Genomic DNA, 27657 nt, shown 5'->3' on the forward strand with positions numbered 1-27657 from the left:
ACTTTCCCCTCCTCTGTAGTTTGGCAAAGCGCTGGAAGTAAGGAGAGAGGGAGCCCCTGAGCTAGCCGTGTTGACTACTTAGACACATGAATCCTTTCCCATGAAATCGGGGTGTCCCAGGAACTGTTCCCTACCCTCTCACTCCCCTCCAATGACCAGACTACACAAAGGGTCCTTTGGGTGTCTATGGTCATTTAAGCAAGGCTCTGGAAATTAGCCTTTGGTGATGGTAATTTTATTGAATAATAAGAGTAGGACTGAGGGAGTAAGGCACAGGAGAGCTCATTTTGGAGTTTTACCTCCATTTTGACGAGAGAGAAACCCAGAAGACAATGCTGTGTACTCCCAGGGAAAGGCATTTCAGACACTCCTAATTCCTCTTCCACATCCCCCTCCCCGTCCCGCTCCCTCCATAGGAGAGGCTGGGGTGGGTGGGTGCGCAGTGCACAAGGACTCCGGCTCAGCTTCTGCTGCCTTCCATGCCTCTGTCCTGTGGCTGTGGTGCCACTCACTGCCCAGAGCCTTCCTTGGGGGGCAGAGTGGGCCTGGGGGCAGCAGGTGCCAACTCCAGGAGCAGCAAGCAGGCTTTCTGAGAAATCAAGGGAAAAGAGAGGTTTGCTTACTTCCCTATTTTCTGTGAAGTGAGTGGAAAGAGCTTTGGAGATAAGGTTTGGAAGCTGGCATTCAGCTTCCCTCTGGGCCTCGCTTTCCCCATCTGTAAAACAGGTATAAGAGCAGCTGCCTTCCAGGGTCGGGGGAAGAGTCGAGCACGATGAGGGATGTGGGAACATCTGTGAGCCGTGAGTTGCCCACCTGCAGGTGAGGGTGCCCTGTTATCATTGAATGGGGCCTCTGTGTCCAGATATGCTGGAGGGAATGCTCTCGTGTTCATGGAGCTGAAGGATGGAGTGTGTCTGTGCACGTGGATGGCGGGGTGGGGCGGGGGAGGGATGGGTGGGAGGACGCTCATGAGGAGGCTGGTAGCCGGAAGATCTCGGACTGACAGGAGGAAACTCTGGCCCTTGCAAGGCTGTAAGGCAGAAGGATCTGCAAGACTGGCCCCCACCCAGAAGACTCCGCCTGTGGGGGAGGAAGAGTGTATGTGGGTGTGTGTGGGAGAGGAGTGGAGGTGGTTACCCTGGCCCCTCCTTCACCTCCACTTAGGCAAGTGGCTGAAAGAAGGGGATTGGTGGAGAGTAGGGTGGAGGAATGTTGGGCCGGGAGCAAGTTGAGGAGGGCAGGTCTTAGAGTCAATCTGGTCCATTCCTGAGGCTCCGTCTAGGTTTGGAGGAGGATTCTCAAGCTTAGGAAATCCGCTAGTTTACCTGTGTGAACTAGGGCAGCTGGTGGGGGCTGCCCTTCACCCTGTGTGGCCGGGGAGCAGGTCTGAGCGGAGAGCTTCCACCAGGGCAGTTGCCTCCGCGGAGTTCTGGGACAGCTTTTATGGGGACTGGGGCAGCGCGCGGTTGAGGGATGGGTCAGTTCTTTGGCAGAAGCAGCCTCATTGTGCTGGCCTGCGTGGAGGAGGCGGCCCCACAAGCCCAGCCCAGGGTTGGAGGTTGGAGAGGCGGGCAGAGGAGGATGGCTGCTGTAGACCGGAGCGTTTCCTGGAGGCTGATCCCGCCCCCAGCCCTCTCATCCTGGCGGGCCTCGTGCCTGGAATCACTTAGGTCCTTCGCTAACTGCGGCCCGAGCCCGCCCTTGGGGCCTTGGGGCCAGGTCTGGTAGGGAGAAGAAAGGAGGGGGCCGCCGGTGGGAAGGGGTTGTCGGCCGGCGCATCCCTCATCACCTCCAGGGCTCTGGACCCAGCGCTCGGTGGGGGCGGCGACGCTGCAGTCCCTGGTGGCGGTGGCGCAGGCAGGGCAGTGGGGGCGGGGCATTGAGGAGGAGCCGAGCCCGGGACTCACTGGCAGCTGTTGTCTATCCGCCTGGCTCCCAGGATAGTTGGCAGGGCCCTGGGCTGGGTCCTCCCGCCTTCCTTCCCGCCCGCTTCCCCTGGGCGGGAAGGGTGGTTGTCCTGGGCGGGCCTGACTTCTGTCTGAGTAGCAGGGGCAGATGGCTCTCCGTGGCGCGTCTCCCGGGTTCTTACCCCTCCCAGGCCGGGAAATGGATAGAGGGCCATGGAGGGGCAGGAACCGTCCCCTCCTCGCCCAAGGTGACCAGAGGCCAGCGGCAGGACCAGGAGCAGCAGCCAGGGCCCCGGGGCCCCTAGCCCCGTCTGCATCCTCAGACATCCCCCGAGTGTGGGGTGGGCGTGGGGACCTGGTGGAAAATGGTACCGGTTAGCACCCCATCTCCGGATCCCAGGGCCCAGTTTTGCGAGGGCAGTGTAGGGTGTGTGTGCGGTGGGAAAGGAGGGTAGCCGTCGCCCCGCCAGTCCCTAGGCCCCCATCCCCGCGGCGGGGCCACAGTCTATGGCAGGAGCGGGGGAGCGAGGAGGCGCTGGGTGGGGGCCACCCGACAGGTGCTGTCAATCCACGAGTCAGGCTGGCCCGGGCGGGAGCGTCGCCAGGCTCAGCTCTGCCCTCCCCCCAGCTGGACGGGGGTTCTGACACTTGTTAGCTGTGAGCAATGGGCTAATTTTATCCGGCTCGGGATCAGCAGGAAATTGACGCTGAGGAGCGCATAGTTCTTCCGGGCGGCTCTGGCCCGGGGGAGGCCAGGCGCCGGGCGGTGGGGAGGGGGAAATGCTGCGGCCTCCGTCCCAGAGGGGGCTCGGTGGCCCTTATCTTGCCCCAAGGGCTCTGAGGTCGGTAAACTCTGGGCCGCTGGTGTCCAGAAGAGGAAAAGGGTTCTTGGAAAGAAGATAGTACAAATTCCTTCTTGTGTTTTCTCAACTCTGTTCCTTTCATTCCTGAAATCCTTGGGTTCTAGCAGAGTGCCTGACACAGAGTGGGTCCCTAGAAAATATTGCTGAAACGACTCGAAAACCAGGCATGGAACTCTGCTTCTGGTGACCACTAGAGAGAGCTGAAAGGCAAGAATTAGCCTTCTAAAGCAAAGCCTCCTCAACCTCTGCTGGAGTTGGGTATCTAAGCCCTTTCCTTGTGCCTCTGGAGTTTCCTCTACGTTTCAGCTTATTAGAATTTCAGAACTTGCTTCAAGGGCTCTGGTTCAAACCAGCACCCACCCTATCTAGGCACCAGCTGTCAGACACCAGGGATCTGCTGGGGGCACCTGTAATCCCTGTCAGCTGGCCTGCTCTGCTGCCGTGGAGAAGTGGCAGGGAGCTGCTGGCTCCCTCTTCAGACATCAAAAGGCCCTGGAGGAGAGCATATGCTCATAAAAATTGCGGGATTCCACAGCTTTGAAATCTAATGATCCTGAGTGATCAAACAAGACTGGGGCCTTGGGGCTACTGGGGGAGGTACTGAGGGAGCAGCAGACCCTGGGTGGGAGAGCCTGGGGCCACGCAGCAAGATAGAGTAATTAGTCTCAGTGGGAGGAGATGAGGAGACTAGCAGCCTGAGGATGTCTGCACTGAGTCAGGGAAGAAATGACAATAGCCAGGAGCTGGGTGGTAAACCATCCTCTCTCTCTCAAAGAAAACCCATCGCCTGTCTTTGCCCCTCGCCTGCCCAGTATATGGCCATAGGGAGATGGACTTTATTTGTATCTCTTCGGTTGCTGAGGGTGGAAGGGCAGTAGCGGGGACCAGCTTTCCAAGGCCAAAGCTGCATGAAGGTCTGGAATGCTTAGGAAGAGAGAATACCAAAAGTATGTGTTGGTTGGGAGTAAGGTAATTGTGAAAAGATGGGATATGCTAAAAGTCAGACTTTGCTCAGATTTCATTTTTGCTTGGAGCTGATCCTGCTGACACCCTTTTGGAAATAGGTTCACCATATAGTTGTTGAATGAAGCGGGCAAGTCATTTTCCCCTCCTTGCGTTGGTTTCCTCATCTGTAAAATGATGGACTGGACTGGAAGTCAATTACCTGAGTTCAAGTCTCAGCCTGCTCTGTCACATGAACTGTGTGAAACTGCTGCAGTCCCTTACAATCTCTAGGCCTCAGTTTCCCCACTTAAATTCAATGCAGAGTATGGACAAGGCAAACTCTAAAGTTATTCCCAACTTTGTCATTGTTGGAGGTCTCTCTTCTCATCACCCTCAATTCCAAGCTCTGTCACTGCCTGGCTGTGTAACTCAGCTATACCAGTCCCTTCAGGGTCCCCCATCAATAACAAGGGAGAGGAAAAGGTGTTTGAATTGTATTATTGCTAAGGTCTTTGTGCCAATTTTCAACATGGCATGTTTGTAGCAAGGTAGTGGCTTTGGTGGGTCCTCCACTCTGACTCAACCACTAACCATGTTCTCATTTTGTGAAGGAACCACTTTTCCACTTCAGAGCTCTCTAATAAATCCAATCCTGAATAGTCGACCCAACTCCAAACCCCTATATGGCTCCTTTTCCAATTTCTGCTCTCACAGAGAGTATAGACCCTGGCAGAGATTTGATTTAAAATGAGATTTCAGTTCTGAGGCCAAACTTCCTGCTGTTAACCAGGTTAAGACTATTTCACACTTGTGGGGAACATACATACCAAAGCTAGATTTTTTAGATCTATTTATTTTGTTCCAAACCTTTTGAGGATTCAAATGTCCCAGATCTCAAGCTCCCAAATTTTGTTCATTCTCCTAGATTTAACTGTGGTGATAAGAACCTGCATCCTACCCTAAATATTAATACTGTGCTGCTTTCGCCAACCAATCTTCTCTCCAAAAGCACACAAGCCCGCACATGCACGTGCACATGTGTGGAAGAAATAAACTGACATTCCACCATGTTATGTGACACCTGATAGGGCAGATTTGGGACTTGTGAATGTCTTTCCTTCATCTGGAGAGAAGTGGGTGGCAGCCTGATTCTTAAGAGCTATCCACACGGTGAGCAACAAAGGAGGCCCTGCAGAACTGCCCTCCGATGACTTGGTGGGGGTGAGGCAGGGGAAAATGGAAGCAGGAGCTTTGTTACTCTAACATTTTCAATGGTCTTTCCTCAAAGTTACAAGGCTCCTGGGGCCCAGCTTCTCCTGTTCCATTGCTCTTTGAGCTGACAGGATAGTAATTAGGCCCCTTCCTACCCACAGAGCCAAGAACCAGTGGGTTTTCCTTTGGGGAATTGATAAGAGCTAGACTGGGACCAATGGAGGGGGCTCAGGACATTAGCCTTGAGTGAGGCCATCAGAGGCCAACCATGCCCCAGCTGCCTATTTGTAATGGAAAAACTCATGTGTAGCGACCACTGTCTTCTTTGGAGCCCCTCAGGGGCAACCTCATCCTCCTGGTCCCGGGATGGTCCTGGCTTGGGGTGGCACTGTTAGCTCCAAGTGACAGCCAAGGATGCCTGGCAAGAAGATGATGAAAGGTTAGGGTAACAGGAACAGAACAGACAAAGGCCCAGAATATGGAGAAAGAGACACAAAGAGGAAAAGTGAGGAGAGAGGCTGAGCTCCTAATGAGGTGAGTTGTGCTAGCTGGATACAGCCTGGCTGGGAATGCTCTTCAGTAAGAGTGTTGCCCAGAGCCTTGGCATAGGGAAGCATCTGGCACCTATTTCTGAGGGATGAAGATGGTCCAGAGTTTAGTTTTCCTGGCACCTTTAATGCCCGCTAAGCAGAGTGGCCCAGGATGCCCAGCACGGGGGGCACATTGGGTGGTAAAGGCTAGGATGGCTTCTTCCTAAAAGAAATTGTCCAATCCTATGGGCGGCTGCTGCCTCTACCTTTTTTGGGATCCAGGTTGGGAATGGGATTTTCTCTAAAACTGTCCCTTTCCTGGCCTGGCCCAGGTGGAAATATTGACCTGCCATGACTCATGAGAGATGGAGGAGTTGGTCCTTTGCCAGGTCAATAACTATTGCTTCTCCCTCCACCATGCCATCCCCATGTCATCAGTCCTCCTCTGCCTGCTGAGATGAAGGAAATTTCTTCACATTTTGACAGGTAGATACAAGGATGGGGAGCTGGGAGGGCCTTCAGGTTAATGTATTAGGCTGGGAAATCTGTAAAAATCAGTGAGTGGAGCTTTATGGTGTTTAAGGCCCCGTGATCCCTATGTGGTATTTTCTTCCAGTCTATGATTATAGCAGCTTGAGCCAAAAAGTGAGATGTGAGTGTGGCTCAACCTGAGATGAATGAGATGAGTGCTAGTGTTATGGGTGGGCTGGGCAAAGGTGAGGCTGATTGGCCCAAGTTCTGGGTCCCTCCTTTCTTCAAGCACCCATGTGTCTATGACAGTCATAAAAAGAAATAGAGAGGACAGAGAAGGGAGAGGAGGCAGTAGAGGAAAAAAAGGGGGCAAGGAAAGAAGGAAGCAGACTGTTAACCAACAGTGTGATGGGGAGACTCTCTGTATACTTGTAAAATGATGGCACCCACAGCTTTTGGGAAGTCACAGCCCTCAGAGACTCTGAGGCTAAACAAAGCTCCTTGTCTCATTTTACCTGTCTGCCCTTCCACCCCTGCCTCCCCTTCAAGGGCTCCCAAGGACAGACGGCAAGGAACTCCTCAGCACACAGAGGCTTGGGTCTTCCTACCAGGCTCCTGGGGATACAGTAGCACCTTTGGCAGTTGCTTTTAGTGGGGCACTAACAAGCTGGGGCCAGGAGGTCCCATCCCCCATCTCCCCCAGGGGTCAGAAAGTATATGGAGAGGTTCCAAAGGCCAGTGAGTGATTCCAAAGCTCTTCTAAGTCCTGGGAGGAGAAGGACCCTGGCAAGTTTAAAGGCATTCATAGGGAGAATTTGGTTAATGAGTTTGGAACACCTGGAGCTTTGGCTCCAGGGGAGATGGTCAAGTGGCTGAAATGCTGTGTGTGCAGGTTTGGGAACAAGTGTGCTGGTGGCAAAAATATAAATGCTGAGCAGGGCAGGGTGAAGGGAAAGGGTTGAGGAGGAGGAGCACACAATAGCAAGGAAGAGGCATTAGATTGGTTCCTCAGGGGTGGGGGAGCCTGGCAGGAGCTCCCCATTGGGGTCTGGGTCAGGGGCCAACATCTTATCCTTGCTGGAATCCCTCTGCTCTTTCTTGAACATCCTTTGATGCATCAGAGGGACGAAGAAGAGGATTACAGCTCCAATGATGGGGGGCACACCAGCAAAGTAGAAGGCCACATGGTAGTCCCCAAAACAGTTGCGGAGAAGGCCTGAAACAGTTAAGAGAGACAAGTCAAGCTCAGCTTTGCCCTACTGCCCAAAGGTACTCTCAGCCCCTTCTAGGGGCTGTCTATCCACAATGCCTATCCAGAGAATCTTGGCCTGCACTGCCTTGATCCAGGAGCACGCTCAATTTAAACACTCCCAGATGGAAGAAATAAAACATCTATTACAAAGGCAGACAGCTCCTCTCTGAGATACTGGGGCTGCAGGCCTTTGAAGCTAATGTTCATTATGAAAGAATCTAGTGAATCTTCTCTTAAAGTTCTCCATTTTTTACTTTCATGAAGCTTCAGCTAACTTTCAGTCTCTTCTAGTTATGGAGTTAGGAGGGAAGCTAGTTTAAAAGAATTCCACAGAAGATGGCCAAGCCTTGTCTTGGTTCACAGCAGTCTACCCTCCCACCCCCAACTTGGGATAGAGTGTTCTTGTGGAACAATTTAGCCTGGCTCCTATTTTCCCTTTCTCTGAAGTACTTTCTCTGAAATTCCCGCTTGTCCTAAAGGGGGCTGTATGTGTATCCTTCCTTCCAGTTACAGATATGGTTGGCCCCTCTGGGTTCCTCTAAGTTGCCAATACCATGGATGTATTTGGCCTGGGACTCAAGGCTTCCTCTGCTCACCTCCAGAAGCTAATGTGGGGCACCTTATAGGGAGGATGAGCAAAGGCATCCTCTGAGGAAAGGCAAGTAGGTCCTCAGGCTGCTTAGGAGGTAAGCAAATTGGAAAGAGATGTGGATTCCGGGATCTACCTTTGGGATAAGGGGCTGGGTAGAGGTTCCACTCCCCCAGTGGGCAGTGTGGCTGTTGCACAAGGGCCTGAGTGGAAGCTTTTGCCACTGTCACACAGCATGACCAGTGTCCTCACAACACCTTGCACAGAATTGGTGTTCAAGGAACATTTGTTGTTAGCCTACTTGGCCAGCCTAGGAAAGGCTAGCCCATGAATCAATATTTTCAATACAACCTAAAGGAAATGAAGTTCTCTTTTCATTGGTTTTCCTTGTTTCCTGTGTTCCCTGGGGTACCATCAATGCCCTTCTTGAAGAGTGGAGAGAGAAACCAGGAGTGCTAAAAGATGGCAAGCCAACAATTTGCTCCCTGCTGGAAGTGAGCCTCACTGGCCCAGTCCTAGGATGTGACCTTAATCAATCTCTTCTACAGGTTCAGTTCAGAAGTCAGTAGAGGAGGAGAGGGGTGTCTCTAAGTCTTAATAAAACGGGGGCCCACTTTCTCTTCTCTTCCTGCCAACTACCTTGCAAATAATTACTTGCCTGTGAAGAAAGAGAGAGAATACTGGATCAACAGAATGCTCCGGAAATCCAAACCCATTTCTCTCTCTACCCTCCTAGAATCAGCCATCTTGTTTACAATAAAACCTCACTGAAACAGATATACAGCCATGGAAAGCCCATTCCTCAAAATGAATCCATGCATGTATATTGTGCTTAGTCTCTTCAACCAATAGTGGTGGGGGGTTTCATGCACTCTGACAAAGCTGCTTAAATAGAGAATAAGAGGAAAAGGGACTTCAAGCAGAGGTGCTCAGAAGAGCTAGGGCCCAGGGAAGACAGGACCCCCCCACTCATGCCCTCCCTGTAACATTATCCTCACCTGCAATGGGAGGCCCAGCAATCATCGGCAGGGCCATCATGCCCAGGAGGTAGCCAATGGCCTGCGAGGCCTGCATTGGACCCACCAGCTCAAATGCGATGGGAGCCATGATGGTGATGAAGAAGCCATCACACAGGCCCAGGAAGAGGCAGACAACGATGAGGCCCCCGAAGCCCCGGCACAGGGGAATCATCATGGACATCAGGCCCAGGAGCAGGAACGAGATGACCTAGAGGAGCAAGGGCCTAAGGTCATGTTGTGCTTGCCAGCCAGGACCACATAACAAATCACATCTCCTTTCTCAGGGCTTCATTTCTACCATCTATAAAATGGGGCAGAGGGGTGTCAACAGAGAGAGCGGTTGGACTAAATAGTTACTTAGGCCCCTTCTAAGTCCTTCACTGAAGGATTCAAAGTTTTTAAGAGAGCCCCTATTTAACTGATTCTGTCAAGATTTAAAAACAAGGAGGGAACATGGCCCCTGTCCTCAAGATGTCTTTTCACTAGACTCTGAGATAAAGGGAATTGCTGTTTCTGCTTTCTGATCCTGTGTTTGGCTGCCCCAGGCATCAGGGTCTGGGATCAGACTATGCTGTTATTCCCAGATCCAAGAAAGGCATGGGAAGAGGGAGGGGAGGAAGTGAGGATGACTTGAATGATGATTAGATGGGGGCATGAACGGAAGGCACATCTTCCTGCAATGGAGATGCCAGTGACCACTTTTAGAAAACACCTTGGCATGAAGGAGACCATTGGGAGGTTCACCCAGGTTCCTTATGGTTTAGGACATGGGACACTACCCATCTCACATATCTCAGGTTCTGGGGGGCCTTTAGGCATGCCTGGGAACCCTGAGAAAGCAACAAAGGGGCCTTTAAGTAGAACCAAGACACTAGGAGGGTGTCTAGGGAGCATGAAGCCAGCCCAGGGGCACTGACTAGCCGCTGGGCTTTCTTTGGGCTGAGCAAAATGACTCCAAAACAAAGAAACTGCCTTTCCAGAGGCTGCTTTTTCCATCTCAAAAGAGAGAAGGACCACTGGAAACATAGCTGGTCTTTTGATTAAGGTCATTTGCAACCTATGTCAGTGACCCAGACTGAAGCCCTGGGCTGCAGGCAGAGAAACGAACTCTCTCCCCCCCCCGCAATGGAGCCACCAGAGCCAGGTCATCCCGGGGTCATGGATAAGATCCAATCTGTTTACCAAGGCCTTGAGAGGACCCAAGATTTTCCATAATTTACACAGGCAGACTGACTTACCCAGGGAGGGTAAGTCACCACATGGTGAGGATAAGTCACCACATCGCCACATAGAAGGGGTAGGAGGGGCAAGGCTGTTTCAAGCCCTAAAGATTTTCTGCGTTGTTGCTGTCAGTGGGCTTGTTAGGTTAATTGGTTGGTTTTTGCAGAGGATAAGAAATGTCCTGGCTATGCCTGAGGAAATCTCTTTGTTGGGGGACTTTTGAACTTTGCCCAGGCTGTTTTGGGATAGCTAGGCAGAATTTAGGAATAAGAACCCAGATATCCCAGCTTCTCCTCTAGGAGATTCATGCACACCTATAAAATAAAACTAGACCCACCTATCAACCAAGCCATAATGGTATGGCAATTAAGAGTTAATACCATTATATATATGATGCAAAGGACCCCATTAACTAATTTCAATTGGCTCTAATTACTACATATTGTATCTAGTTGCCTCTTAATATCCTCCATGAGGCCTTGCTAAGGTTAAGAAATTAAAAATCCCTCTTGGAACTGAGAATCAGGTCTCAAGAACTGGCCCAAAGTGAGGCTATTCTTCAGGTTGTCACCATTTTCTTTTCAAGAGACTGTCCAGGGGCTTAACACTAGACACATGTTCCTCTTTTCAGCAATAGTAAGTAGCACAGCATCTAGTGGATGTCTCTTCAGAACCTATAGCTGTGTACACTCCTTTCCTCTCCCAGGCCTGTACTCCTACATCTGACCCACGGAGAAAGGAAGGCAAATTCCTGTGATGGAGTATCTTGAGTAGCTTAAGAGAAAGGAGTTCATCCATTGTCTTGTGCTCTTGGCCTGAGACACTTACCTGAAGAATGAGTTTGGACAAGTTACTTTCCCTCTCTGGGCCTCGGTTCCTCAATTTGTAAAATGAGGGAGTTGGATGACAAGTTGATGAAGATATGTTTCAGCTATAACATTCTAAGGTTGTTTTATATTATTCTAAGTGGCAAGTAAGAGTGGAAAAGGGGAGAGAGTGGTGGGTGGGTAGGGGAAGTGGCCAGCCAAAGCACCAGGCCCTAAGCCTAGTTCTACTTCTAACTAGCTAATGCCTTCACCTCCCTGGGAACTCCCTGTGCACAATAGAAAGCAAGAGCTGTTTGGGCCCTACCTCCCTCCTAGGGACTGTGGTGAGAAATGAGCTATATAGCTAGGCAGGGGATGCTGCCTCTCCTCAAGATAACGCCTTGGCCCAATGCTAGCTTACCCAGATTTCCAGCATCCTTTGGCATCTTGGAGCTACCGACACTGACAGGGAAGACCCACAGGGGTGGCATGTGGAAGAGGCTGGGGAAGCCACACATACGCCTATGCAAAAAGCCACCCGAATAAGGCACTTGCCAATATTTGCACAGGAATTCAAAATTTTGTAATTGGTTTATCTCAGTCATAGGCCTTTGGTTTGACCTTGATCAAGTCACTCATCATCTCTGGGATGTGGCTCTGCCATCCATCACTTAGGGTAAAGTGGAATATGAGAAGAGTGCTACATAGCAGTTCAGCTGTGACACTACTGTCTGTGTGAGTCTTTCTCTCAGTTTTTCCATCAGTGTAATGAGAACTTGGACTGGATAGACCATAAGGTCACCCCTAGCTCTGACAAAGAAGATCCACCAGCTCTTGCAAATCTAACACAGAGTTAAACACAACAGGAAATCTTAATCATATCTTTGTCCAAGACATGTGATGGTATTTAGGAAAACATTTGGTGCTGTCAGAAGACAGAAATTCCTGCTATGACTGTAGTCAGGGCACATTGGTTTTAGGGCTTCCCTAGGAAAGTCAGAACTCAACCACCTTCCTGATGGATTATTTGTGACCACATATTTTCTGGGGCTGCTGTTGCTTCTCCACAGGGTTTCACACTTGGGCACCTTCACCTTCTGGTAAACCCAGATGCAGGAGCAAAAAGCATGAGCCAGGTAAGAAAGGCAATATTGCTGCCAGGTAGACAAAGACAGACAGCTTGAGCAGTAGTACGTATTCAAACCAGACCAGAGCCCAGTTCACACAGACAATGGCCTCTTGAGCATCCATATGGCTTCTGCCCACAATATGAGGCTACCATTGTCACTGTCAGAAGGATAAAAACCTTTGATGGCTATAACATCTTCTACTTCCCAAAGCCTAGTCACACCTATATTTCTTTTGATCCTCATCTGTGAAGTAAGATAGGAAGGGCAAGAATTATTCTCATTGCACAAAGGAGAAAAGTGAGGCCTAAAGAGGGGAAGTGAAGCCTGGCCCTTTCTGGCACTTTTTTTGGTGTCCATCAAGAGGATGGCATTTGAGAGCCAGTGCTTGATACCAAGTAGCTCTTGAAGTATAAGAGCTGATGGACCTGGAGGAGAGACACATTGGGCCACAAAATACTATAGATGCCCAACACCCTCCGAGAGATTACAGGGTAGCAGTGAGATCAGTCCTCAATGGGAGCAGCATCTAACTCCTGGCCTCAGTTTCCCTCTTTTAGATGGGAGAGCCATTATTAATAAACACTTTCTTTGAAAGTGTTGTTAGAGGTTCCATTTACACTACTCTCACTGGATCCTCACTCCACCTTGATGAAGAAGGCAGAACAGGATGATTGTCTTCATTTCAAAGCAAGGGAAACTGAGGCTCAGAGAATTTGATTGACTTTCCCATGTTGCTTGTGTCAGAGCTGGGGCTCAGGGCATATCAGTGACACACCCTACCGTTCTATTTCAAAGGCTGGGGATAACCTAGCATCTGTGGAAGGCTGTTCCTCCCCATAGTGGACAGAATGATCAAACTCACCTGCAAGTAGATCTTCTTAAGTCCAGGAATGGAGTCACTGATACGGCCCGATACGAGGCGCCCGAGGCCTGAGGTAGCCCCAATACACACCAAGAGCACCCAGGTCTGCTTGATTTCCAAGAACTCTTCTTCCACATACTTCATCTGAAAAGCATAGCACCAGGCCCCCAGGACAAGAGGAAGAAGAGGAGCTGACTGGTTAGTTGTTGGCATACCCAGAACCCTCTGCTGCTTACTTCCCTGGACCACAGCAAGAGCTCCCTCCCCTGCAGCCCTCTCCCCTGTAGCCCTAGCTCCAGGACAAGCTCCCTGACTGCTTCTAACAGCTTAAAAGGCTGCATGTCCCATGGCTCTCTGGATTCTGGGCTTCTGAGCAACAGCTGAGGGGAATGGGTATCTCCAAGCCCCTTCTAAGCTCTGGCAGGATAGAATACAGCCTTAACAACTGAGAAAATCCAAGGGTTACCCTATAATCTCCCCATTCCCTGATCCAGAACTGACAGCCTGGGGCAACGGCAGGTCACCAGGGGAGAAGGATCCACCAACGTCCAGCTAACACTTCCAAATGCGTTTTTTAAGAACCACAAGGTCTGTGGAAGATAACAGCTAGGCTACACCTGACGGTTCTATGGCCATGTAAATTAGGTGGATGCTGGTTCAACAAAGATAAATGGGTTTCTTTACTACAGGATCTTTTGGTAACTTTAAAATATTGCTACATATTATGAAGCTAGAGAGATCTAGTACATGTTATTTCCTAAATAAAATCATTTGGCCTCAAAGACCAGCATTCCATAGAACATACTCTTAGAAAACCCTATCCTTAGGTCATCTGGGCCAGTCTCCTGCAGCCCAATGATGCATATCTTCTCCTGAAAATCCATCTAGATTTATCAGAGGGGGAAACCACAGGCATGGGCCTTCCCCTAAGGAACTCTCCCCGTCTCCCATTGAGGTCTTCCCTGAGCCTTTGCCCTTTCCCACTCTGGGTCTCTCCAACTACTGTTTTGTCTCTTTTTCCAAAGGTCCCAGCTCTGCCCTTTCAATGTCCTCCGCCCCTACCCTCTGGACTTCAGGAAGGTTAAGGGCAGCTTCTTGGGGCTAGGTAGGGTAGGCCCACCCTGGCATTCCTCACCAGGTGTACATAGGGAACGAAGTAGCCAAGGGCAGCAGCAGCAATCCCGAAGGCCCAGATGCGGTAGGTACGTTGCCGGAACACTCGCATGTTGAAGTACTTCCTGAGCTGAGCCAGAAAGCGTTGGCACAGGGTGCGGACACCTCTTTTGCTTGGGGTGTCCTGGGAGCTGGGCAGGAGGGGCCGGTAGGTGAGTGAAAGTAGTGTAAGAATAAACATGAAGGTACTCAGCACCTGGAAGGTTTGGGCAAGCTTGATCTTAGCCCCCAGTGTTTTGATGAGGAGGGGGAAGGATATGGAGAAGATGCTACTCCCAGCAGACACCACACCATTGGCCAGACCCAGGCGGCGTTGGAAGTAGTGGCCCAGGATGACGAGAGATGGCTGAAAGGCGAAGGAACAGCCACAACCAAAGAGAATCCCATAGGTGAAGTAACGCAGGCTTAGTGAGCTGTGGGAGAGACACCAAGAGCTATCCTCAGCAGCCTGACCAGCAATCCATCTGCTCTTCTCCCTTCACCCTCCTGAGACCTGCATCCTCCTACCCTTAACCCACAGCCCCACTTACCACTGACCCTCAGAACAGGCAAGGTGCAGGATCTTCTGATCCCCATTTTGCAGATGGGGAGACAGAGGCTCAGGGAAGTAATGTACCCAAGGTAGCAAAATTGGGGATCAGCAAAGCTTGGACTTGACTCTAGGTCTGTGTGACTCTGGTTTGAATCACAGCACCCCATCAGAGGGGATTGTTCAAAAGAAAGCCAGAACCAGCCTATGCAAGGGCTGGTTGAGGGGCTATAAGGAGTAAGTCAATGCCTCAGAGAGAGCAGTTTCACCTACTGCTCACCTAGACACCATGGATAGGCTGGTAGCCAAAGCTTTATCGCAAGTTACAACAAACGTCTGTAAGGAGCCAAGATCACGGAAGAATGAGACCCTTCACAGGACATTTCAGTGTCTTTCTCCATGCTCAGGGTCCTCAATATTTCAGAGAATGCCTGGTGTACTTCCGAAAGACACCCCTTCCCCAACCCTGCCCAAAGTCTGGATAACCCAAGACCCTTTACTTCAGGCCCTAGATGATCTCCACGGGAATCCTGAGGTAAAGAGTCCCTTTAACTTCTAGAGCCAAACTCCTGTTGCTGGACATAATATGGATTATAATATGAATTATAATATGGATTAGTTCTCCAGAGTAGTCTGGCTGCTTGACAGGAAATGGAGCCTCAAAGAAGTTGTGGGCCTGGTGAAGTAAGACAAGTTCTGGCTTACAACTCTTAGGGCCTGCTGTGGCCATAAACCTCTGTAACAGAAGGCAAAGTGTCAGAAGGGAAAAGGCCATGGGAAGGTCAGGTTGGCCAGCCATCTGCCCTCAGACGGTATTGGTACAACCTAGTGAAGAATTTTGTTTTCTTTTTGAAGCCTCCACATATTTTGCAATAGTTCTTATCTGACCACTTAATTACCTAATACTCTCCATGGTCAAGAGGTTCCTCCCCACAGATAGACCCAGTCCTCATACTAAAGGACTGGGCCTATGCTGCAGAGATGATGTGGCCTAGCACTCATGATTCCAAGACAGCTATCGCCACCATTTCTTTCCATCTGCTTGCATTCACTGGATACGAGCAAGGGCTTTGGTTTCAAAAGGGTTGCCTCCACTTGGAACACATAGCTAAGCCAATTGCTCCTCTTCTGTCAGATTCCTTGGGGCCTACTTCCATTATATTCTAGGTACCTTTTGGGATTGGCTTGGGCTGGGGACCTTGTCTAAGAGAGAGGAGTTAGAAAGATCTAAGGGAGACCTTCGGGGAGGGGGCTGGTGAGGGCAAAGCATGGGATTCAGCTCAGTGTGGTGGATCAATTTCTAGCTGGGCCCCAAGGCAGGAAGCCCCTGAGTAGGCTTGCCAAGGCCTCCCTAGCTCTGTCTGCGCTCTGCCCTACCTCACGCCATCCAAAGGAACTAAGAGCCCTGATTCAGACAACAGGAAGGATGACTTGGAGCTCTAGCCACAAGTAGAACCATTTTTCCACTGGACGTGAAGCCATCCAGAAAGTTTTTTGGCTCTGAAGATGTTCTTACAGAAAGAGCAAAGGGGGTGAGTGAAGGGCTTTGAGGCTGGAGAACAGAACGCCTACTCCAATGTGCCTAAAGGAGAGTGCCAGAAGAAAACACATCTGAGCTCCTTCCCCTCCTGTAACTGAGCTCATGTGGATTGGAAGGGAAATGGGATCCGTATGTTGCTAATTTGTTTACACTTTGCTCTGCTCAGCCTTAAAAAACAGGCCTCTGCTGTGTACTGCTGAGACTGGAGCCACTTCTGAGGCCTAGCTCATTCCCACAAGGAGGCAGGCACCAGCTTGCTGAAGGCAAATGAGGCTGACCACCAGAGGGGTCCTAAAAGGGTTGCAAACTCTTGCCCTGGGAGGGCTGAGCAGATTACAGGCAGGACATGGTTTTCCCCTCCTCTGTTCTAGTTGGATAGGATCGAGCCAAGAAACCATTGCAGGCCAGATTCAAGCTCTGCTGGAGGATAGGCTGGGTAGCTGGAAATGCTCAAATCATAAAGAAAGCTGGATCACCCTCACAGGGCACAGTTGTGGCAGAACACAGTTAACAAGCTCCTCTCAAGTGGAAACTTAGGCCTAGAGAGCATAACCATGGTTCTTCTCTGGGGAGGCAAACTCAGAAAGCAAGGCTCTGACAAGTTAGCTGTGTCTCCAGGACGGCATTCTCCTACACCAGCCCAGGCAGTTTGGAAGTAGGGTGTACCATAACTTCCAAAGTGTCTTTGGCAGAAAGTCAATAGAGTTCCTTAGGAATCCCATATTCCTCAGGCTGTGATGGAGGGTTTTTACTTCTCCCCTCCCCTACAGACATGCTTCTGCAAGGATGGCAGAAAGAAAGCAGAAAATGAACTGTAGCCTGCTCCTTGCCTGACATTACCAAGTTCTGCCAAGGGGACCAACAGGACCAGAGTTCAGGCCTAACTGGGTGCTGGGTTTATGCCTCAGTGAGTGATGCTGCTAAACATCCCTTCTCATGCCCAAGACATGAATCTTTATCTGTCCCAAATCATCTATACATCAGCAGCCAGAAATACCTGGAAAGAGGCCCAAAATGCTAAACAGCCTTGGGCTCAGCTGACCTTTTTCTCAATGTAAGATTCCCTTAGGAACCCTGAAATGGTAGTTGTTCACATGGGCTCACTCCAGAAACTCATTCCCGGGAGGCAGGTGAGGTCATGAGGTGTGTGGCACATTGAAGGGGAATAGGGCAGAGCTGGAAGAGACCTGAAAAGACCATCTGGTCTAATCCCCTCATGATACAGATACAGAAATTGAGGCCCAGAGAGGGGAATGGTACTCATCAGTTGTTCTATAGCCATTCAGTGGCCAAAACTGGACTTGGGCCCAGCTGTATGAACACCCAGGCTTAGGCTCCTCCCACCACTTCGGAACTCTTGGGTCTTCTGGGGGGCTCTTTCCTACCAATGTGTCCTGGCGACATTACCTAGGTGAGTCCTATTGCACAATGATTCCTGGGAGCAGGGTCTTTGAGTACCCTCCATGGAAAGGGCCACAAGGAATTCTGCAATGAGAAGTGTCCCTACTTGAAGCCCAGAAAGAAGTTAACCCTCAGCCTTGGACAAATGGCCAGCAACTCCTAGTCTTACCTGGTGAAGGAGCTGGTATGGAGGCCGACGAAAGCGACAGCAGCCCCCGCAGTTGCTGTGATTCGGCAGCCCAAACGATCAGTGAATATACTCACAATGGGAGAACAGAAGAAGATCATGCCCATTGAGAGGGCTCCTACCCATGCTGCAGAGAAAAGAAGCACAAAGACACCTTAGCTTAATATGGTACCTGCTGGTACGGCTAGTATTTCATTTCTTTTTCTCTGGCGTTTCACAAGGGACATTGCATTGGCCTGCACTGCCAACCTGCTAGCCCCCAATGGTCAGAGAGGTTAGGCAATTTTCAAAGGCAACGTGAGAACCAGGAGTCTAGTTTATAAACACCCCCAGAACATCAGAGCTGAGGCAGGGGGCATTTGGAGATCATTAAGTCTATGATGGAGCCTTCCAACTAGCTACCATACAGCTACATTACTTTTCTCAGCCTCTTTGGTTGCTTGGTATGATCATATGACCGAATTCTGACCACTAGAATGTGGGTAAAAGTGATACGCACCACTTCTAGGCCTGGGCCATGAAAAAGCTCCCATGAGGTTTCTGCTTCCCTGTGGGCTACAACTGCAGAGTGACCTTGGAAGTTGTGCATTAAGACTGGCAGGACTGCCATCAGTTCTGTCTCGGTACCTGAATAAGTACATGGAGTGAAGTTTCCCCTCCCTCTCCAATCTGGAACCGCTGCCCTGAATGTTACATAAGAAATAAAGAAACTTCTTGTCTTTTAAGCCACTGAATTTTTGAGGGCCATTTGTTGCAGCAGTTAAACCAACACAAACTAAAACAAAGAGATTCCTCCACTACCATTTTACTGATAAAGAAACAGGTCCAGAAAAATGTGAAGGGACTTATCAATGATCACACAGCAAGGTAGTGGCAGATCTGGGACTCAAACCCAACTCTCCTTATTCCTAGTCCGAACTTCATTGTATTCTATCTTCTACTGGGGTAAATGAAGCCTCCCATCATAGCAGAGGCTGGATATAGATAGAATGGGAGATTTGAGCAGTGGGGTCAGATTTGGACTAGCCAATATTTCAGGCCCTTCCAGGGATGCTAAGCTGGATTTATATCCTTAGGCACTGGGCTACTTGGCTTCAGAGCCAAGGAGCATGGGAGCCTTCAGGAGCTAAGATAAGTCTTGTCTTGGTCATTGGAACAGTCCTGTGAAGATGCTAAGACAAAGGAGCAAAGAATGCCACAGACAAAGGCCTCCTAAAATTGTACGAGGACACAGCGTAGGTTCAGGAGCTACTCAAAGATTTCTCAGGACACTGTTTAAGAGGGTCATGTAACCCTCATTCTGAAATCCTTTATCAGAGTCCGTGTTTGGCAAATCCCTGACTCTAAACTCAAATAAGAGGAGTTTGTTCTGTTTCTAAAGGCTCTTAAGTGTCTGTAACAATCCTCACCAGGGAGGAAGAAATTTGCCCTTTTACTTAGATTTTTCCAGCCCATTTCCCCTTGTTCGGCCCTCAGAAAGAAAGCCCAAGTTTTTTTGTTTGAAGGCTGTTATCAAGTTTTATCTTGGGTTCTTTTTTTCCACGCTAAATAATCTTAGTTCCCTTAACTTTTCTTCTTAGCATTAATTTCTAACTCTGGAATTACTTTCAGAGCTCTCCTCTGAACACGGCCCAAATCTTCATCATCATCATCATCAAAATGCCTTCATTGAGTGTCAACTGAGCAGGGTGCCAGGCCAGCTTCTGGATCTCTTCAATTGTAGATCCCCAAGTGGGCCAGAAGAGTGCAGTCTGAGTGAGGTCAAGGCTAGTCCACCGTCTGCGTCTCTGCTCAGATCCTCACTGGGAATCTTTGCTTTGCTGGGGTACCTTCTTGAGCCCTAGCTGCCTGGCTCCAAACATACTGTCCTGGAACAGCAGGAGACCTGACCTGTCCTAATAATTTTACCTCTTACCTTGCAATTTTACCTCTTATCAGCTGTGAGACCTTGAGCAAGTCACACAGCACCACTTCTTTAATCCTCAGTCTTCTCATCTGTACAATGGGGATTCAAATTCCTGATGTGCTTTCCTCAAAGTTTTTTTAATGATGATCAGATGTAATAATATGTATAAGAGAGCTTTGTAAATGCCAATAGTCACACCATATACAAAAATTAAAGCAAATGGATCATAGACTTAAATGTAAAACTTAAAACTAGGAAGCTTCTAGAAGAAAGTATAGGAGAAAATCTTTCTGATCTTTAGTGAGGCAAAGATTTCATAGATATTTACTAAAAGTATGATCCACAGAAGAAAATATTGATACATTAGACTTAACAAAAATTTAAAACTTCTGCTCTTCAAAAAATACGGTTATGAAAATGAAAAGGCAAGCCACAGACTGGGAAAGAAATTTACCACACACGCATCGGATAAAAGACTGGTACCCAGAATACAAGTGTGAGTTGACTTCCACAACTCAGTAAGAAGAAAGCAAACAATCCAGTTTAAAACATGGGCAAGAGATTTGGAAAGACATTTCACACACACACACACACACACACAAACACATGATATGAATGGCAATTAAGCACATGAAAAGATGTTCAATATCATTAATCATTCAAGAAATGCATAGTAAAACCACAATGAGATACCTTTACACACCCACTAAAAAGGCTTTTAAAAAATGACAATACTTCGTACTGGTGAGGACGTAGAGGAACTGGAAATCTCATATACTGCTGGTGGGAATGCAAAATGGCGTACCTACTTTGGTAAACCGTTTGGCAGCTTTTTACAAAGTTAAACACAATTACCATGTGACCCTGAAATCCCACTCCTAGGTAGTTACCCAAGATAAATGAAAACTTATGTTCATGTGAAAACCTGTACCTAGATGTTTATAACGGCTTTTTTTTATATGACTGCCAAAAGCTGGCAAGAACTCAAAATATACTTCAACTGGTGAATGGATAAACAAATGGGTATACATTAATACAATGGAATACAACTGTGCAATAAACAGGAATGAACTATTGATACAGGCAACAATTTGGACAACTCTCAAAGGCATTATGCTCAGTGAAAGATGCCAGACACAAATGATTCCATTTATATGAAATTCTGGAAAAGGCAAAACTATGGGGACAAACAGATCAGTGGGTGCTGGGAGAAAGGGTGGGGGGAGAGGATCTATTATAGAGGAGTACCAGGGAAATGTTCGGAGTGATGAATTGTTATATATCTTAACCGCCTTGCAGGACATCTGGTCCTGTCCAAAATGTCCATCAGACATTTGGTTCACGCCAAAAAGTCCTTGATATCTGGTCGTATTTGGTCCTGTCTAAAATGTCCATGGAAACATCGGGTCCATGCCAAAAGATCCTTGATATTTGGTCCTGTCCAAAACCATTTGGCATGAAGCAAATATGCCCATGGACATTTTGGACAGGACCAAATGTCTGCTAATCCTTAACTCTAGCGATGGTATTCTTTTGTTAAAATTCATAGAACTGTGCGTATAAAAAGGGTGAATATTACCATTTGTAAATTATACCTCAATAAATTTGATTTTATAAAAAGAGGAGAGGGGGCAGGGAAGCAGGAAGTGCCAGTGGGAGACCTCATTTATGATGTATGTATTTTTATTCTGGCCAAATTTTCAAAGAAAATAGTTCAAGTATATCATCGAAGAAGAAAAAGACACTTAAATTCGGTAAATCATCTTCCTGACATTTTGTAAACTAGGACTCACCATTATTTGGCCCTTCTGAATATCTACAATACAATGAAAACTGATGACTGGGCTTGAACGTATCTTTTGTACAGTCAAAGAAAGTTTAAATTATATTTGATATAGCATTTTTTGTTAATGACATGTATCCATCATTATGGTGTCATACAGAGCAGTTACACTGCCCTGAAACTCCTCTGTGCTCTGTCTGTTCATCCCGCCTAATCCCTGGCAACCACTGATCTTTATACTGTCTCCATAGTTTTGTCTTTTTCAGAATGTTATATATTCGGAATTATACAGTGTATAGACTTTCAGGTTGGCTTCTTTCACTTATCAACATACATTTAAGGTTTCCCCATGTCTTTTCGTGGCTTGAGAGCTCATTTCTTTTTAGTGCTGAATAATACAGTAGTCCTGCCTTATCCACGGTTTCATTTTCTGCGGTTTCAGTTACCTGCAGTCAAATGTGGTCTGAAAATATTAAATGGAAAATTCCAGAAATAAATAATTCATAACTTTTAAAGTGCACGCCATTCTGAGTAGCATAATGAAATCTCGTGCTGTCCTGCTCTGTCCTGCCCTAGACGTGAATCATCCCTTTGTCCAGCATATCCCCGCTGGATATGCTACCACTTAGTAGCCATCTTGGTTATCAGATCGACCGTTGTGGTATCACAGCGTTTGTGTTCAAGTCACCCTTATTTTACTTAATAACGGCCCCAAAGTGTAAGGGTAGTGATGCTGGCAACTAGAATATGCCAAAGAAAGGCTGTAAAGTGCTTCCTTTAAGTGAAAAGGTGAAAGTTTAGGACTTAAGGAAAGAGAAAAAATCATATGCTGCGGTTGCTAAGATTTACAGTAATTTTTATTGTAATTGTTCTATTTTATTCTTTGTTATTCTTAATCTCTTACTGTGCCTAATGTAGAAATTAGGCTTTATCATAGGTATGTATGTATAGGAAAAAACACAGTATATATATGGTTTGGCACTATCTGCAGTTTCAGGCATCCACTGGGGGTCTTGGAAGGTATACCCCACAGACAAGGGAGGACTACTCTATTTTGTTGTCTGGATGTTCCACAGTTTATTTATGAACTCACCTATTGAAGGACATCTTGGTTGCTTCCACATTTGGGCAATTATGAATAAAGCTGCTATAAACATCCATATGCAAATTACTGTGTAGAATACGTTTTCGACTCACTTGGTTAAATACCAGAGAGCACTATTGCTAAATCATATGTTTAGTTTTGTAAGAAACTGCCAAACTATCTTCCAAGGTGACTGTGCCATTCTGCATTCCCACCAGCCACGAGTGAGAGTTCTTGTTGTTCCATGTGCTTGTCAGCATTTAGTGTTGTTGGTGTTCCGGATTTTGGCCATTCTAATAGATATGTAGTGGTATCTTGTTGTTTTCATTTACGTTTCCCTGATAATATATGATGTTGAGCATCTTTTTCATATGCTTATTTGTCATCTGTATATTTTCTTTGATAAGGTGTGTGTTAAGGTCTTTGGCTGATTTTTTTTATTGGGATTATAATGGTTTATAACTGTATAATTTCGGGTGTACATTATTGTTTATCAATTCCTGAATACACTTCATCGTGCTCACCCCCAGTAGTCTAATTTTTATCCATAACCATACGTATGTACCCCTTTGTCCCTTTTGCCCACCCCACAACCCCCTTCCCCTCTGGTAACCACTAATCTGTTCTCTTTATCCATGTATTTGTTTTCTTCCACATATGAGGGAAATCATGCAGTATGTGTCCTTCTGTCTCTGGCTTATTTCACTTAACATCACACCCTCCAGGTCCACCGATGTTGTTGCAAATGGGACAATTTTGTCCTTTTTATGGCTGAGTAGTATTTTGTTGTATACATATACCACATCTTCTTTATCTATTCATCTGTAGAAGGGCACTTGGGTTGTTTGCACATCCTGGCTATTGTGAATTGTGCTGCAATGAACATAGGGGTGCATAAATCTCTTTGGATCATTGATTTCAAGTTCTTTGGATAAATACCCAGATTTTATAACTGGGTTGTTCATTTTCTTATTGTTGAGTTGTAAGAGTTCTTTGTATATTTTGGATAACAGTCCTTTATCAGATACGTCTTTTGCAAATATTTTCTTCCAGTCTGTGGCTAATCTCATTTTTTTGACATTGTCTTTCGCAGAGCAGAAGTTTTTAATTTTAATGAAATCTGCCTTATCAAAAAGTCATCACTATACCCAAGGTCATCTAAGTTATTTTCCTAAGTTATTTTCTAGGAGTTTTATAGTTTTGTGTTTTATATTTAGGTCTGTAAGAAGGGTGTAAGGTCTGTGTCTACATTAATTTTTTTGCATGATGATGTCCGGTTGTTCCAGCACCATTTGTTGAAAAGACTATCTTTGCTCCATTGTATTGACTTTGCTTCTTTGTCAAAGATCAGTTGGCTACATTTATGTGGATCTATTTCTGAGCTCTGTCTATTCTTTCATCACTATCACACTGTCTTGAATATTGTAGCTTTATAGTAAGTCTTGAAGTCAGGTAGTGACAGTCTCCAACTTCGTTCATCTCCTCCAATAGGGGGTTGGCTATTTGGGGTCTTTTGCCTCTCCATGTAAATTCTAGAATCAGTTTGTTGATATCTACAAAATAACTTGCTGGGATTTTTATTGGAATTGCATTGAATCTATTTATCAAATCAGGAAGAACTGACATCCTGACAATATTGTCTTCCTATACATGAACATGGAATATCTCTCCATTTATTTAGTTCTTTGATTTCATTTATCAGAGTTTTGTAGTTTTCCTCATATAGATTTTGTACATATTTTGTTAGATTTATACCTAAGTATTTCATTTTTGGGGGTGCTAATGTGAATGGTATTCATTTTTTAACTTCAAATTCCACTTGTTCATTTCTGCTATATAGGAAAGCAATTGACTTTTGCATATTAACCTTGTATCCTGAAAACTTGCTATAATTGTTTATTTGTTCCAGGAGGTTTTTTGTCAGTTCTTTCAGATTTTATACATAGATGATCATATCATCTGTGAACAAAGACAGTTTTATATCTTCCTTCCCAATCCGTATACCCGTTATTTCCTTCTGTTGTATTACTACATTAGCTAGAACTTAGCTAAAGCATGATGTTGAAAAGGAGTGATGAGAGGGGACATCCTCGCCTTGTGCCTGATCTTAGTGAGAAAGATGCAAGTTTCCCACCATTAAGTATGAAGTTAGCTGTAGGTTTTTTTTTAATACAGATTTTCAAAGTTAATCTGTTTGGTTTTTTTTAAAAGTTTTAAATTTTGAAATAATTAGAGATTCACAAGAAATAGTCAAGATAATCCAGAGAGGTCTCAGGAACCCTTCCCCCAGTTTCCCCCAATGGTTACATCTTATGTAACTATACTACAATTTCAAAACCAGGAAAGTGACATTGGTACAATGTATGTGTACAATTCTGTATCATTTTATCACATGTGTAGATTCGTGTAACCATCATCTCAGTCAAGATACAGAACTATTCCATCACCACAAAGATCTTCATGGTCACACTCACTCCACTCCCCCACCATCCCTAACTCCTGGCAACCACTGATTTGTTTTCCATCTCTATAACATTATTTCAAGAAAGTTATATAAATGGAGTCATACAGTATGTGACCTTTTGAAACTGGCTTTTTTCACCCAGCGTAATTCCTGGAGATATATATTTGAAGTGACTTTCTTGTAGACAGCATATAGTTGGGGTATGTTTTTTATTTTTCTATCCGATCTGCTAATCTCTTAATTGCTTTATTTAGACCATTTACAATGGACATAATCACTGATATGCTAGGGTCATTTTATTTTTGTTTTTCTATTTGTTTCCTCTATTTTCCATTCTTCTATTTCCTTTTTTCTGCCTACCTGTAGCTTCCTTTAGCAGTTTTTAGAATTCCATTTTGATTAATAGTGCTTTTGAGTGTATCCCTATGTATACGTTTTTTAATGGTTGCCTAGCTATTACCTTACATATATATAACTTACCATGGTTTACTGATGTTAACATTTCACTAGTTTGACTAGAATGTAAAAATCTAATCTCCCTTATGTCCCTTCACCCTCCCTCATATAATTATCTTAAATATTTCTTCTGTGTACATTGATAACCACATCAGGAATCATTATAATTTTTGCTTCAACTGTTAAACATAATTTAGAAAACACAAGAGAAGAAGGAAAGTCTATTGTATTTACTCATAATTTTACTCTTTTTATTATTCTTTCTTCCTTCTTGATGTTCCAAGATTCCTTCTTTTATTGTTTACTTTCTGTCTAGAGAACTTTCTTTGGGGACTGGCCCAGTGGCGCAGTGGTTAAGTTCGCACGTGCTGCTTCGGTGGCCTGGGGTTCCCCTGTTTGGATCCCAGGTGCAGACACGGCACTGCTTATCAAGCCATGCTGTGGCAGGTGTCCCAAATATAAAGTAGAGGTGGATGGGCACGGATGTTAGCTCAGGGCCAGTCTTCCTCAGCAAAAAGAGGAGGATTGGTGGCAGATGTTAGCTCAGGGCTAATTTTCCTCAAAAAAAAAAAAAAAAAGAACTTTCTTTGGCCATTCTTTTAGGCTAGGTCTGCTGGTGACAAATACTCTTAGTTTTTCTTCATCTGAGAATGTCTCGATTTCCCCCTTCATTCTTTTTTTCTTTTTTTTTAAGATTTGCACCTGAGCTAACATCTGTTGCCAATCTTTTTCTTCTTCTTCTTCCCAAAGTTCCCCAGTACATAGCTGTATATTCTAATTGCAGGTCCTTCTAGTTCTGCTATGTGGGATGCTGCCTCAGCTTGACCTGATGAGCAGTGCTAGGTCCATGCCCAAGATGTGAGTGGATGAAACCCTGGGCCACCCAAGCAGAGTGCGTGAATTTAACCACTTGGCCACGGGGCTGGCCCCCTCCTCCTTTAAAAGGCCCTCTCCTCCTTCGTTCTTGAAGGATATTTTCATGGATATGCAATTCTGGGTTGGCAGTTCTTTATTGTCAGCACTTGAAAAGTGTTGTGCCACTTCTTCCTTCTGCCCTCCATGGTTTCTGGTGAGAAATCCACAGTCATTTGAATGTTTTCCCCTAAGTTAAAGTGTCATTTCTCTCTCACTGTTTTCAAGATTATTGTGTGTGTGTGTGTGTGTTTACATTTCAGAAATTTGACTCTGATGTGTTTGGCATAGATTAATTTGAGTTCATCCTCTTTGGGGTTCACTCAGCTCCTTGATACCGCAGGTTTATCTTTTGCCAGATTTGGGAACTTTTCAGCCATTATTTCTTTGAGCACTTTTTCAGCCCCACTTTCTTTCTCCTTTCCATACAAGACTCCTCTGATGACAGGAATGTTACATGTTTTGTTAGAGCCCCACAGTTCCCTGAGGTTCTGTTCATTTTTTTTTTCAATTTATTTTCTCTCTGTTCTTCAGATTGGATAATTTCTATTGTTCTGCCTTCAAGTTCACTGATTCTTTCCTCTGTCCTCTCTATTCTTTCATGGAGCCCGTCCAGTGATGTTTTTGTTTTATTATTATCATTTCAGTTGTTGTATTTTTTGGTTCTAAAATTTCCATTTGTTTCTTCTTTATATCTTCTATTTATTTTCTGAGACTTAGTGATTTTTCGTTTATTTCAAGTATGATTGTAATTGCTCATTGAAGCATTTTTATGATGGCTGCTTTAAAATCCTTGTCAAATAATTCCAACATTTGTGTCATCTTGGTGTTGGTGTGAATTGATTATTTTTTCTCATTGAAGTTGAGATTTTCCTAGTCTTTGGTGTGACAAGTGATTTTCTATTGTGTCCTGGACATTTTGGACATTGTGTTATGAGACTCTGAATCTTATTTAAATCTTGTGTTTTAGCAGGCTTACTATGACACTGTGCCAGCGAGGCAACACCTCATTATTCCTAGGTGGGGTAGAAGAGATGGGGGTGGAAGTCCAGGTTCCCTGCTTAGCCTCCATTGGTACCCTGGGGCAGATGGGTGCCTTGTTACTGCTGAGCAGGGGTTAGTGTTCAATATCCCTACTGGGCTTCCTCTGATACCTTCCTGGCTTGGAGGAGTAGGGGTCCCTCATTACTATTTCCCACATTTCTTCAATTGATACTATACTGAGCAGTGTTGAAAGTCATAGTTTCCTACTTGGCCTTCACTACCTTGACACCTCTCCAGGAACGAGAGGAGAGTTGGAGGTTACAGTCTGGCAGGGGTGAAAGTCCAGGCTCCCTGCATGGTCTTCACTGACACCGTGGAGGAAGAGTAGGCCTTGTTACTGCTGAGAGTGGATGAAATTCCTGGCTCCCTAT

The 27657-nt window shown here is 46.3% G+C and overlaps 1 protein-coding gene across 1 annotated transcript in view; it reads right to left on the reverse strand.

Annotated features, from left to right (window-relative positions):
• Window positions 1–4550: 4550 nt before the first annotated feature.
• Window positions 4551–27657, reverse strand: part of SLC16A2 (solute carrier family 16 member 2) — a 97464-nt gene continuing 74357 nt past the window's right edge. The window contains 5 exon segments of the mRNA XM_046673825.1: window positions 4551–7144; window positions 8768–8996; window positions 12808–12951; window positions 13943–14393; window positions 17620–17764. Coding sequence (XP_046529781.1) covers window positions 6924–7144; window positions 8768–8996; window positions 12808–12951; window positions 13943–14393; window positions 17620–17764 — 1190 coding nt within the window. The 3' untranslated portion in view covers window positions 4551–6923.

Source organism: Equus quagga, chromosome 10 (assembly GCF_021613505.1).
Source record: "Equus quagga isolate Etosha38 chromosome 10, UCLA_HA_Equagga_1.0, whole genome shotgun sequence".
Taxonomy (NCBI): Eukaryota; Metazoa; Chordata; class Mammalia; order Perissodactyla; family Equidae; genus Equus; species Equus quagga.